This window comes from Battus philenor, unplaced genomic scaffold, assembly GCF_028537555.1.
Source record: "Battus philenor isolate CCGP_79_NKW_IND1 unplaced genomic scaffold, ilBatPhil1.0.hap1 SCAF_28, whole genome shotgun sequence".
Classification (NCBI taxonomy): domain Eukaryota; kingdom Metazoa; phylum Arthropoda; class Insecta; order Lepidoptera; family Papilionidae; genus Battus; species Battus philenor.
In genome coordinates this window covers 8,387,484-8,401,758 of record NW_027181691.1, presented here as the reverse complement: position 1 = coordinate 8,401,758, position 14,275 = coordinate 8,387,484, and the positions used below count along the sequence as shown (strand labels likewise).

At 33.4% G+C, this 14,275-nt stretch overlaps 1 protein-coding gene across 1 annotated transcript; it reads left to right on the top strand.

Annotated features, from left to right (window-relative positions):
- The first annotated feature begins 7,753 nt into the window (after positions 1–7,753).
- Positions 7,754–13,878, top strand: LOC137926082 (peroxiredoxin-2-like). The gene is made up of 7 exons (XM_068769626.1): positions 7,754–7,833; positions 7,917–7,965; positions 8,817–8,958; positions 9,528–9,663; positions 10,929–11,031; positions 12,311–12,439; positions 13,585–13,878. Exons 1-7 carry the CDS (start codon positions 7,801–7,803, stop codon positions 13,674–13,676), a joined length of 684 nt encoding a protein of 227 aa, XP_068625727.1. The 5' UTR covers positions 7,754–7,800; the 3' UTR covers positions 13,677–13,878.
- The last annotated feature ends 397 nt before the right edge of the window (positions 13,879–14,275 follow it).

Here is a 14,275-nt window from a genome sequence, read left to right as displayed (position 1 = left end):
TACAAAAAGAGGCAAACATGTAAAAGACTATTCGCAAACAACGTATCAGCTATAAAAGGGTGAATGTATAGATGACTGGCTGTATATACACATTATCCAAAGATTTTAAAAATAATATTTAACATAATGATTACTAAGTAAGAAAAAGAGTTTTCAAATTTCGAATTACTACATATAAAAGTTAATAATTGTTTACCATCTGTTCCTACAGACTTTTTTAGGAGTTTTTGACTAATAGCATTTTAATAAAAATATAAATTAATGCTAAATATTTTAAAGTGATCAATTTATACGGGGTGATATTTCATTCAACTCTTAAAAGTTTTCAGCAGTAACCTATTACCCTGCATATGTATGTAATTATTCGCCCGCTAGACCATAAGATATATTGCAAAAACAATACGTTTAGAAGGTTTACTACTGTTTATATAAGCGCTGTATGAATTTTCAGTATTTAAGATTCTTTAAAGTGCTAGTAAAAAGTAAAAACAATTTTCTTTGACGGCGTAAATATCAAGCGAGAAAATTAATTAATTTCTTTTATGAAATGTCATTAGCAAATTCTTATTACAGTTTGAAATCGCCGCTGAGAATAACCCGGGATATTCTGAGAAGCTTTTTAATTTTAAAAACCTTAATAAAATCTTATAATTGAAGTTATTGTACTCACAAAACAACATTTAGCCTTGTTTGGTACAAAAGGTTAATAACAATTATTAATATAATAAATTTGAATACATTTGTATAATGGTTTTAATTTTAATTAAAACAATAGAATATAATTTCTGAAAATTATGTAATAATTATTAAATGAGACTTAATTTTTTTATTTATAATCCTTACTTTTTTCTAACTTCTTATTTCTTATATCTTATTTCAATATATTACTGCTCCGTATGTGTACTTTATATGTATGTGTTAGTGTTATTACAAGAGAGGTGGCTCAGATGCTTTGAAAAAATAAATCCCACTTCATCGTGTCGACCAACGATAAATAGCTTTCATACCGAGTGACATATAGTCTATACCAGATCATGTAGAATTAATGTCTGCAATAGGCGAATACCTACGTTTGCAACGTGAAATTGTTAAAATACTGTGATCAAAAAGTAAGGTGAATTGTCATTTAAGCTCCCGGGCATTATGAAGTAAAGTATTTTTTTTCTAGTTTAGTAGAACTGTCTATAACAAGGGTGGCCAAGCTCCTTGATAGTTCTGGCCATTGTTCGAAATTTGAAATTTTTGGCGAGCCGCAATTTAAAACGCATTTAACACCCAAACGAATATTTTAAAAATATATCTATTGAAATTATGTGTATGATAAAAGTACAAAATACGTGCATTGAAATTAGATATAATGTTACACGTACTCTTATATGACAGCACTCCTAATATTACTCAAGATACCGGATAGTTAATTATGATAGGTGTTTAGATTACGCTAATTTTATGGTGGAATAATAGTAATAATTTCCCAGGAGCTGACATATGTCATATAAATTAAAATGAAATAATTCGACAATCAATCGGAATCAAAAATAATCGTTCAAAGAGTCGCATGTGACTCGTGATTTGGCCACCCATGATCTATAACATTAGTCAAGCGTCTGTTTGTGAAAAGTTTAAATATCATTTGGGTCAGGTCACACCAATTTGAAGAATGTTTGTGTCTTAAACGCGGCAAGTCTCATTTGGTCGAAGTCTTACCACATTGGTTCTTTTCGCTTTTTTGCCAAAAACTCAACTTATGTCAAATATTTAATGGAATCAGGCGTTACCTTGCGGAGGTTCCGCCCGCTAGCCCGCTTATAAATGCTACTTGGCGGGCGGTGCACTTTGTTGCACGACTACCACTGCATGTGCGGAAGTGGCTAAATATTGGTCCTTTTCTGACTCAACTGATATCGTTTCGCAACCACTGCCACGCCTGATTTGGCTCCGTGCGACTTCTTACTATTAAGCAAAGTCAAAAGGCCAACGTGGGGACGTCTTCTTAACAAAATTGAGGAGATTAAAACAGATTCGAAGAAGGTTTTCAGATCTACACCGGAAAAAGACTGACGGCTTTTTCGAGGGCTGGAAATAGAGCTGGCAAAAGTGCATTTTATAGAACGTGGATTACTTTGAAGGGGATAAAATTTGTTATTACTTTATATTTTGTGTTTTGTAATATTTGAACTTAGAAAACGTTTTTTTCTCATTATATTAGTAATATGTTATATAATTTTTCTAAAACCATTAATATTTTTAATTAAATGAAATCATTACTTAACTTTAAAGCTTATACACCTATGAGAAATTCCCTTTACTCAATTTCCCGCAAATTATAATATGCTACTTATAATTTAATTTTATAATTTCAGTCGCACTAAAGTCAGAAAGAAGTTATAAAGAGACACTATTAAGTTCTTACATAAACAATTCGAAGTTGTAACAGAAAAATGAAATCTTATTTTTACCTCTACAACACAGAATTAATTAAATTCTGTGTACGAAGCTCTTACTAAGAACTGGGTTTGTTAAAATCGCTATTCAAGTAATAATAAAACAAAAGTCATTTGTAAGCATAAAGTTAGGTTATAAATTGCTATATTTAAAGTAATGTTTTTTTCTTTTTAAAAATAAAAGAACAAGCTACTTCGTTGAAAGTAATATAAAAATGTATTTGATATACCTTAGTTACCTTTTACGTAATTATCATACTGTAAATGATATCCATTTACATTTTATAAGAAGTAATTTTGAATTACAATAACCTGTCAATGAACAATGTTGCAGCACGCTTGGTTTCGGTTGAAGTTGATGCTGTTAGCCTGGGGGCTTATACAGTTTCATCGAAACTGAGTTCACGAAGCAGAAAGGTCTGTGAACTTAAAAATAAAACAGAAGCTAGACAGATGCATTCCAGTTGTACGATGACGTTTGAGCGTAGTAAACCGCTCTACCTGAGTAGAGCTGTGTAGTTTTGATGCGGTTTGGGACGGCAGCGCGGACTACAGGCGAGCCAAAGATGAATCCGGGTCCAACCTTGGTCCGACCAAGCTGTTCGCGTTTAGGAAGCCGGCGGGCACTAAGAACGGATGCTGTTTCAGAAGCCACACATCCCATTAAGCATTAACCCACAAGTTCCCACCTGCGCCACACTTCAAGTGAAGAAAGAACAATCGTTTAGTTAATATACGTATATGAACTTCGAGTAACGCTTAAAATGCAACATGGCCCTGTGTTAATCAACATCGCCAAAATCAGCCATTGACGCACCGCGCGACTAATATAAATTCCCAAAGAGTTTTGTAAATACGGAGTAGTCTGATGGGAGATTTATTATTTTAAACTTTAATAAAAAATATATTACATTGAATTAAGCTGTTTAAATGTTTTAAAGAGTACGTCGAAATGAAGTCTTCTGTTCTTTTTTAATTTGTTCCTCTGCCATGTTGGGGAAGAGACGTTTCATTTCAGGTACAGGGTGGCCCATAAGTCCTTTGATATGAAAAATAATTATTAAAATAAAACTAATTACATTATGAATTAAATTTTTATTTACAAAAAAAGCTTAAAAGACGGGAATTATTTTTTGAAAATAACATCTTCTAAATGTAATCCGTTGCGATCACGGCACTCTTGCAAACGACGTCTAAAATTGTCGATGACTGCGCGGCACGTCACTGCTGAAATGCTTGTCATTTCTCTGCGGATGTTTTCTTTTAGGGCTTCAATTGACCGCGGGTTTGTGTCGTATACTTTAGCCTTAAGGTAGCCCCACAAAAAAAAATCCATCGGGGTCAGATCTGGACTACGTGGAGGCCAGGAAATGTCTCCTTTCTTAGAGATCACTTTGCCAGGAAAAAGTTGACGGATAACGGGCATAGCAGTGTTAGAGGTGTGAGAAGTGGCCCCATCCTGTTGAAACCACGTCCTGGCATTAAAGCCTGAAAAGTTTTGCAATTCTGGTATGAAAAACTCTTCGATCATAGCCACATATCGCTCCGACGTAACAGTAACTGCGCGCCCTCTGCCATCCTCAAAGAAGTAAGGCCCTAGGATACCATGGGCTGACATAGCGGCCCAAACAGTCACTTTCGGACTATGTAAGGGCTTCTGATGCTTAAGTTTTGGATTGATGGGGCTCCAATAGCGGCAATTTTGTTTACTAACATGCCCGTTAAGATGGAAATGAGCCTCGTCAGAGAACATTATGTTATTGAAGGAAGTAAACCGATTCAACATTTCATTCGCATAATTTTATCTTTGAATACCGTCAGTTTCCTTTAATTCTTGAATCAACTGAATTTTGTAAGGGTGCATATGTAAATCTTTCCTCAAAATCCGTTGTAACGAAGTCCTGGATACGTTTAATGCTTTGGAGCGCTTACGAGTTGACTGTGTCGGATTTTCGCGAATAGACTGTGTCACTGCGTCTATGTTTTGTTCCGTACGTGACGTCCTTGGGCGACCCAACCGCGGTTTATCTAACGTCGAACCGGTCTCCTCGAACTTAGCAACCCAGTTCTTAATCGTTTGAAGAGTTGGAGTGTCGTCAAAGTTGTGTAAACCTTTGTGTTCTCGAAATTTACGCCACGCAACGGTTGCCGAATTGTCGTTTTTATAAAACTCGCGCACACAAAACGCACGGTCTGCTCCGGTAAAACGCTCCATCCCGACTAAATTCCCAGAAACCGAAGTTACTCCCCCCGCTTCCCCTGCACCGCTCACGCGCACCCTGTTCGTTTTATTCAAATTTTACTTTTCAAAGGACTTATGGGCCACCCTGTATAAATAATTTCTCAGTTTTTTTTTTAAATCTTACTCCTTTCTTTCCTCACAAATTCTTTATCTCGTTCTTTACGTTCTGATCTTCTTGGAGCCTTCTTTTCAGCGCCACAAAGTGCAGTAAACTGGGTTCGCTTGAGATGATTGATTGACACATATTTTTTTATAAATTTACAAGGGCTCGGGAATTGTTGTTCAAAACTCTCTTTTTGAGATAACAAAAAATCCATTTGGGTTAACTCGGGTGACCTCGGTGGCCATGGGATATCCCAAAAGCGACTGAACAGTTTTTGGGAGAACGCTTACCGAAGCAACTTCATTGAAGCCATACCAGTGTGTGCAGCTGCTCCTTCCTTTTGGAACCATCTGTGTGGTTAGCACAATGAAAGAGCTAGCAGGTTCGGCAAAAAGAATTCCCTAATTAATTGTCACATTTTCGAAAAAAAAGGTCCAATTATCCTATTCGTGGTAAAACCACTACAAACAGTTACTCATGCGCAATGTAACGGTTTTTGATATTTCAGTCGCAACCCGTAGCGGCAGATTAACTTGCTGAGGTGGTCGTTTAATATAAAATGAGTCTCGTGACTCGTCGCTCTAAAAAAATAATATTTACAGAACACTCCAAAATCGTTTGACAAAAAATTTTTGCGTGAAACAAAGTTTCATTCTATCAATTCTACAACATTTTTAGTTTTAAAATTATGGAATTTCAGGCCCTTTTTAGGAATTTCATGGATAATCGTTCTGAAAAGTTCCAATTAGGCTGCTCTTACGTGTCGTGGATTTTCACGGAAACTGCTTTTAACCAGTTCAATGTTTTCGGAAGTCCGTAAATATCGACAGGGTCTTAGATCTGGGATGTTCAAAGCAGTTGCGCGAAATCTTTGTACCTAGGAACGAATTAAAATTTAACTGGGTCCATCACTTATTCGAGGAATAGCGAAGTGTGAACAAAATTGTGAAGGTAAAAATCATTATTGTTAAAGAATGCCTTGCCGGCGAACGTGTGATGCTCACTCGACCACTGGAACATTGCGAGAGAAATCCACCATCCTCCCTTCGTACTGTTTATTACTTTTTCAAATAATCGTATTTAAAAACATAAATCTATCATCAGAGATCCGTTACAAGCATTCTATTTGGAACAAAGTCGGAAAATTTCACGCAGTGTTTTATTTCAGCGAAAATATGTACCTTATTCCGAAAAGGTAATGATGTTTTCAAACTTACAAACCAAACACTATCTTCTAGGCAACCTTTATCTTTCACACGGAAATACTAAATAAAATTTGCTATAAATATAACACATTTATTGCAGGCTTAAATTATTCAAAGGGATAACGAGATTTAGGGATTACGTCTCCTTTAATTAATTTTATAATTCAAGTTGAACATTTTAATTTTCATAAATTTAACCTGAATAAGCCTTACCTTAATCCTTCTAAAAAGATTTATTGTGAAATATGGAAATTTTAAACCATTGTCGGATTTGATTTTAAAACGAGGCGAATTTTGTACTATTGTGAACGTGTAGTAAAGATAACAAAATAAAAACGTAACATGCTAGAAAGTACTTATGTCACGTAAAATACACGCAATGACATGCAAATTCTCCAATTCCCCTATAATTTATAATTTTATATTATAATTTATATACAAGTTAATTGAAACTAGGTATAAAGGTTTGAAAATCGTAAATGATAGCATATTTTTTATCAATTAATGCGAGGTACATGTTATAAAAATTCAATATTTATGTAAATACAGATATAATTAACATAAGAGTTTTCAAAATACGAATTACTACGTGTTATAATTAATCATTGGTCATTATTTAACCCTCCAGATTTTGTACCGCCAAAAAAAAAACACATTTCAGAATGCCCATGTACAGATGATCCTAATAAGGCCTTTAAAGCTGTTTGTTGACAAATCGGCTCAATATTCACCCCTTTAAAGCTTTTACAATTATTTCCATCCTGTATATGTAAAAACCGAAATTGTTAAGCAATTATTTATTTTCTCTTGTGATTATTAATTCTTATCGCATTTAATTTCTTAATGGTAAGACTCATGCAACAACATCTAGCATTTTAGAAGGTAGGTTAAATACTGTAAGATAAACTTAACATGACTATGATAAATGATGATGATGAGATCACACTGATCTAGATGAAGTTGTTACATTCAAGTCTTTTGTTATAAATATTAATAACAAAAGATCGTGGGTCAATGAAATAAATATGCATATTTTGCCGTGACTAAAAAAATAGTCTAGCAATTTCTCGGCAAAGTTATTGCACCAGTGTGCAACAAAGGAATATCTACTTTGATACAAAAGCATTAGATTCATTTAGAAAAATAAACAAATGAATCTTCAAGCATACAAAATCGTCAAATACATTTATTTATGTTTACACTATAAAAAAAGTATTTTTTCCACCAATTACTATGTCTTTTAGAATACCTTGGTACAACGACAGTAACTATATCCGACCCTAAACAGTGATTCATAACCATTTTTACTTTTTGGTTCGAGGACGTAATGGTAATGAAAGTTATATAATCTCACGCAGAAATAAAACACCTAAATTGATACCCTATAATGAGTGATATAATTATTAGCATTTTATTTGTTAAAAACTTAAAAGTAATTTACCTAGCAATGTATATAAATGAGGAGTGCTCTCTTTACAATTACTCTTTTTTATTAATTTATATTTAGTATAAAATTTATACTGACATGATCACTGTTGTAGAAAATTTTGTTTTAGTGATTACATATTTAATCACATCCATGTACTTTTAAATAGTAAACATGTAACCATTAAAAATTATTTCAAATGAATCAATATTGCCATTAGAAAATTTAAACATACCGAATGTCAAAATCACATTGCAAGTTATTGTCAAATGTCAAAATTTTACCTTGCAACGGAATAATATTCACTGTTGCGACTTGCGAGAAATTTCTTTCAAATAAGTTTACTTTTAATAACTTTGAAAGTATAAAATATATATATAATGTCGATTTTCATTAAACAAAGCATTCGTAGGGTAAATGTTTTTTTTATGTATTTCTTAGTGGCAGGAAAGATATTTATATTTCATTTACTTCACATTTACTTTTTTTGTTATAGGTGGTAACGGCTGGGCTTCCTTTATTAAAGAAAACAAATTTTTCCACAAGTAAGTATGTTACATAACCATGTACACGCGATACTGAACAAAGATCTTTGCCCGAAAAAAAAATGTCACTGAATTGATTGTTTCAAATTTAATTCACGTATGTATCTAATAACCTCGTATATAACACCAACATTTAACCTCAAAGATTATAAACATAACACTTACGTACATAATAAGTACTAGTATTATTTGGGGTCTCGCAAGTGCAATGTTTTATTTAATATCTTTACTCAATATTTAAGTTAGTTTTTCGTAATTGTAGAAAGTTACGTTTTATCATTATATGTCAAACATATTATTTAGTGTTCATCACCCTGTTTCAATAACGTTACTTCGTAGCTGTAATTTACAATCAATAATTATTGATATTTTATTTTTCATTTTATAAAGACAATAGAAGCAGCCAATATACACCCACTGCAAGTCATAAGCATTGCCCAACAATATTTAAGTGGGAATACAACATAATTGCCATGCTTGGTATGCGGGGTTGGCAATCACATTATGGTATGGAGAAGATACTGGTGCCCATCCTCGGAAAACTTGTTTGTGAGCAGAGGGAATCTTACATAATTAATACACAAAGTATAAAATTAATTATATAAGATTGTATCCTCGAAATTGTACCCACAAGTTATTTTCGCAAGTCTCAGTCCTCTGTCACTGGGCTACCACTGCTCACATAATGACTATATAAAGAATAATTTGAAGCAATGACCAAAAAACAAAATACTTTATAGCTCTCGGGTTTAACAATAAATGAGAAATTACATCAGTAAGACCTTATTAATAGCAATGTATTGCACATTTAATAAATTCAACAATAAATGAAATATAATCTGTAATTTCAGCCTGTGCTGCCTTTGCACCAAGAATACAGAAACCTGCACCGGACTTTAGAGGCACAGCTGTTGTTAATGGGGAATTTAAAGAAGTGAAACTTGCTGATTATTCTGGGAAATATGTTGTTTTATTATTTTACCCGCTGGACTTGTAAGTTTCACATAGATTCAATATCCTGTTATTTTAAATGATTTACACTTCAATTTTATTTTATATAATTTGAATGGCTGTATTAAGGACTACTGCAATAGCTAAACATTATATATGTATGTATATTGCAATATAAATATATATTGTGTTTATCTCCCTTGTAGCTATCAAAATTAACATCTGTGTTCTATAACAGGGTAGCCAAACTGCAGCTTGCAAATCACATGCTGCCCTTTTAATGATTATTTTTGACTTCGATTGATTTTTGAATTATTTCAGTATTTAAATTTACATAACCTATGCCAGCTATTGGGAAATCGAAATAAATTTTATAAAAAGTTCTTATAAAATTTATCCTAAAATATTACACAGATGAATGAATGATGAATGTATACATTGGGATAATTTATTTAATAAAGATACATATACATTAACAATATTTAGTCCAAAAACTGAAAGTATATTAAAACAAAAAATGGCTTGCCTTTTTTAAGAAATTGTACCATAGATGTTTTCACAACTTAAATATGAATATTGCTAATTAAATTCATTTTATTATTTTTTTCCAGTACATTTGTCTGCCCAACTGAGTTGATTGCCTTCAGTGACAGGTATAAAGAGTTTGGCAATATCCAGTGTGAGGTTATTGGTGTTTCTACAGATTCTGAGTTTAGTCATTTGGCATGGACCAACACACCAAGGAAGGTTTGTCACTTATATTGTAGCATTTAATCTAAAATTTAAAATGTTAAATCTGTGTTTTCAAGAACCTTCGAAATTTTCATGTGTACATCGGCAAAACAGAGCTCAAAAATGGGATTTAAATATTTATAGGTGGCGGATATTTATTGGTATCAATTTATATAATAACTATAACATTATTTTTTCTTATTTTTTATATATTTATTTTCAATCATACATAGAAAAGGCAATTAAAACACATAAGTACCCAGCAAGAACAAATTTATTATTACTAGATTAGGTATAACATACAGAAAACAAAATGTTTATAAAAATATATTACATATATGTATACATAATAAAGTGGTAGCCTTATTGTAAGTTCTAATACAATTGACACTTTGTGTATAAATTTATTGGACTGCCACTGTTTGTAAACAAGTTACCTGAGGATGGGCAGCAGCATTCTCTGCGTACCATAATATACACTGCGATCGGCAACCCCCCTGCCGAATGTGACAAATATGTTACATCCCCCCACAGATACCTTTGGAAGAGGCCTATGCAATGCCATGTGTAGTGGGCGTCTATGGACTTAAACGGCGGCGACTGTACATAACAAAAACTTTTTTTTTAATTCTTAACCATATTTTACATTTAAACAATGCTAGTAATGTTAGTTGTTAATAAAGATTCTTAATGATTAAAGGCCTTCTCTAAATCTCAGCAGCCTCCCAATCCATTGAATTAGTAATGTGTAATACTCCAAGTCGAGGCTGTCCCCGGACCCTAGAGCTTAGCTACTGTAAAAGAGGTATTAGGTTAGCGCCTTCTACGCCCTGTCGTCTTAAACCTGCAGTATATACAAATGCCATTTAGGTAGTATTAACAGTCCAGTCCAAAAAAATCCATTTTCTAGGCTTTTTTTTGGTACATTAGAATATGTGATAATTTTGGATGTAATACAGTTCCCGACGATAAATATTGCACATCGACCTTTGGAAAGAAACAATCGGGTAATTTCGGCTCCATAGAGCATTATCTCTGTCCCACCTTACCTATGTGAAGTTTTGTCAGTCGTGCGACAGAGATAATGCTCTACAAAGCCGATTGTCCTTTTCCAAAAGTCGATGTGCAATATTTATCGCCGGGTAATATATTTCTTGTACCTTTAAGGTTTCTAGTGTTTACCATATGAATATAATTTTGATTATACTCTCAATATTGTTTCTCTCAAATTTGTAAGATATTTCAAAACAATTTGGTAATAATTTTCTCTAATTTAATAGGATGGAGGGCTGGGTAAAATCGAAATTCCACTGTTAGCAGATTACAAGAAGAAAGTTTCACAAGATTATGAAGTGCTTTTAGATGAAGGCTTTGCCTTACGAGGTAAGACTAACATGTATTATTAACTTATAGGTAGCCTTATTTTATAACCTACTCTCCTAGTAGCTTACATTTTCTTGGTCAGCTTGCCATTTTTAACTTTTAAGCACATTTATATGGTCATCGTTATTTCTAAACCAAAGATTTTATCAACAACATAAGACAACAATAACAATCTAAGACGGGAAGCTTTTGGCCGCCTCTTTTCACCCTCAAATAAAGTATAGAGCAGTAGCAAGGCTTTGGCTAGGCAACGTAGCACAGAAGCACATTCGGGCGATACCCAGCACCGGCAGTGACAGGACTGGAGCCAGTTAGGAAAGAAAATAATAATATTAAGATAAAATTCAAGTTGAAAAAACAGTAAGAGATTGGTAGTAACCTTTTTTGGTTTTGGGGAAAATCTTCTGGTTGTTCCGTATCCCCAACTTTGACAAGGCTATTAGGGATTCCAACCCACTAAAACTCCCAGTGGTCGCTCTTTGCGCTTTGTGAGAGACCGCGGTATGTCCCGGCTAGAACTACTTGCAGTCCCTGTTGTTGTGTTATTTTAGTTGTCCTGTCCCATGTTATGCGTTGTTCACGATACCTTCCAAAACCCTCATGATGCTATCACGATGGTTCGAGACCTCGTCAATTTAAAGTCTGAACTAAAGTCCTTGAAGCTAATGGGAGTTTAGGGCCCTTCATTTCTAGTAGGAGCACATTATTCTCTGGAGGACCATCACGAGTGGGAACTGTGTATTGGTATTAACCCTTACCAACCAGACTCCCCTCCATACTTAACCAACGCTTAAATTTGGAACTGGCCTAAGTCTTTTGGCACATTATAAATAGCACAGCACTACCCGGTCCACATACATTGAATTTATTCATGCACTACAAATTTTTTCCTAGTTATTTCGTTGGTTAAGTTTGGTATTTTTTACATTATTATACCCAATAATTACACCCTTAAAACCATAATAAATCGACAAGTGACATCAGCCCAAATTCCCTCATGGAGGCTCTTGTAGGTCACTCCATGGAGCGTCCACTGAATCGATTTAGAGCTCGACGGCCTTCTTATTTGGTGAAATAATAGTATGTAGCGTCTCGAGTCGAGGGTCCACGTTCTAGAACCCTCTAAATCTGCTAATGCCATTTCAGTAGCATAGTCTGTTCAAAAAAGACATACTTGACAATAAGAACAATTTCATAGTTAAGAATGTATTTAATTCTTTATTTATTTTACTTATAATACCCAATGGTAGGATTGTATCTAATACACTTTTCTTTTCAGGTCTCTTCCTAATAGATGGCAAGGGTATTTTGAGACACATGTCAGTAAACGATTTACCAGTCGGAAGGTCTGTGGATGAAACCCTGAGATTAGTGAAGGCTTTTCAATTTGCTGACAAGCATGGAGAAGGTGAAACATCATTTTTTTATTTCATATAGATAATAAACTTGTTTTCATGCAGTACAGGAAAATTCATCACCAATGTAATTTTGGTGACAACATAATGCCTGTCACAAAACCGACACCTGTCACAAAAAAGTGACAAGTCTGTTTTGTGTTTTGCTAGTGGTTATTGTAGCTTACATTGGACATTATAAGAAAGCTCAAGGTAACCGAGAGTAAAGATGAGAGCTATGCTCTGAGGTTCACTGCGAGGTCGAATCAAAGATGAAGAGATCTGCAGGAGAATCAAGATCCCATCGCAACTTGAAGAATGGCCAGTTGCGATGGAACTTAAAGAGTCAGTGGGTGGGGCACATTGCTCATGTAACTAATGTCTGTTGGTAACGAAAGGTTCTTCAGTAGGCGACAATAAGTAAAAATAAACCAAATGGCAGTGAGCATTCGCTGGATGCGAGCAGCACCAGAGCGGTCAAGGCGATCTTTGGGATAGGTCTATGGCTTGTAGTGAGCATCTAATGGTTGAAAAGAAAAATTTGTTTAATATATGGTTTAAATTATTTTACTATGCGATCAATAATAAATTATATATGTTGGTGTGCCACTTAGATGATGATATGATATATATAATAGATGAAGTTAAAAATATACAAAATGTGTATAACACACAAACTTGATATAAAACAAAATCTCAACATACTACATAATTTTTTTTAAAAAAAATCAACATATGTGTGGAGTGGTATAAGATAATACAACAGAATTGAACCGCAAGAATTTTTTTTGTTTTCAGTTCTATTAGATGTGAAACTTTTTTACATAGACCCTATTCATTGCTTAAGAATATTTCTTAGATGTGTTTCCAGAATTCTTCTTTACAGCTACTTATGATATTTTATGTAATTTTTTTGACCAAAAAAACTTAATAATAATCATCACTTTGTCTATGTACTGTGGTCTCTGTGAGAAAACTTAAAGTTAAAATTATTTTTACTGAATATTACTTCTCCGTTCTATTGGAAATCTATGGCAGAAGCCTATATCTAACAATGGCCGAAATGATAACGAATGACTATTAGAATAAACACTACTGCTATTTCTCCAACATATGCTAATAGTAGAGTGAAACCAATCCTTAATATATGTATTCACAGTATGCCCTGCCAATTGGAATCCGGATACCAACGCAGCTACCATCAAGCCAAGCCCAATGGAAAGCAAGGAGTATTTCAAGAAAGCAAACTAATTGAATTTCTTTAAGATGTAAATTATTATTAATTTCACAATTAAGGGTACTATATTAGCATGTTTTGGGGTATACTGCAATTATGTTTTAAAAAAATACATAAAGGGATTTAATCCAAATTTTGGCGCATAAAAAAGATTAAAAATTATCCACAGCTAAATATAAATGCAAAAATGCTATCCCTTGTCATGTTTTTTTACTAGTGAAAATGTGAATTTTATACTGATTGGTAGGAAATAGTTTGTCTCATTATATGAATAATTTTAAATGTCGAATAATAAGATACGTAACATAGTTTTTGACATTTTTTTTGTTTCATTAGTTCATATGACAGTTATTTTGCCATTTTAATTGTTCCCTCCATTTATTTATAGCATTAAAGTTCGAATGTTATAATATGGCTGTTTTTAATAGATGTCAATATTGTTAAGTGTAAATCCAATGTCAGTTTATGAAAAACTTACTTTAACTTTATTAATAAATGCAAAAAAAATTGGCCTATTTTATTTTGACACATTTAATCTATAATTGACCACAAAGATATTGATTCAACTGTGAGAATAAGATTAGTAATGAATTTAAAGTTTAAACGTCTACGT

What these genes read in the sequence shown, in the direction of transcription:
- LOC137926082 (XM_068769626.1), top strand. Translation starts at nt 7,801, where the DNA reads ATGTCGATTTTCATTAAACAAAGCATTCGTAGG. An exon ending in TTAAACAAAGCATTCGTAGG is followed by an intron (nt 7,834 to 7,916) that starts GTAAATGTTTTT and finishes TTTTTGTTATAG; the next exon opens with GTGGTAACGGCTGGGCTTCC. An exon ending in GGACCAACACACCAAGGAAG is followed by an intron (nt 9,664 to 10,928) that starts GTTTGTCACTTA and finishes CTAATTTAATAG; the next exon opens with GATGGAGGGCTGGGTAAAAT.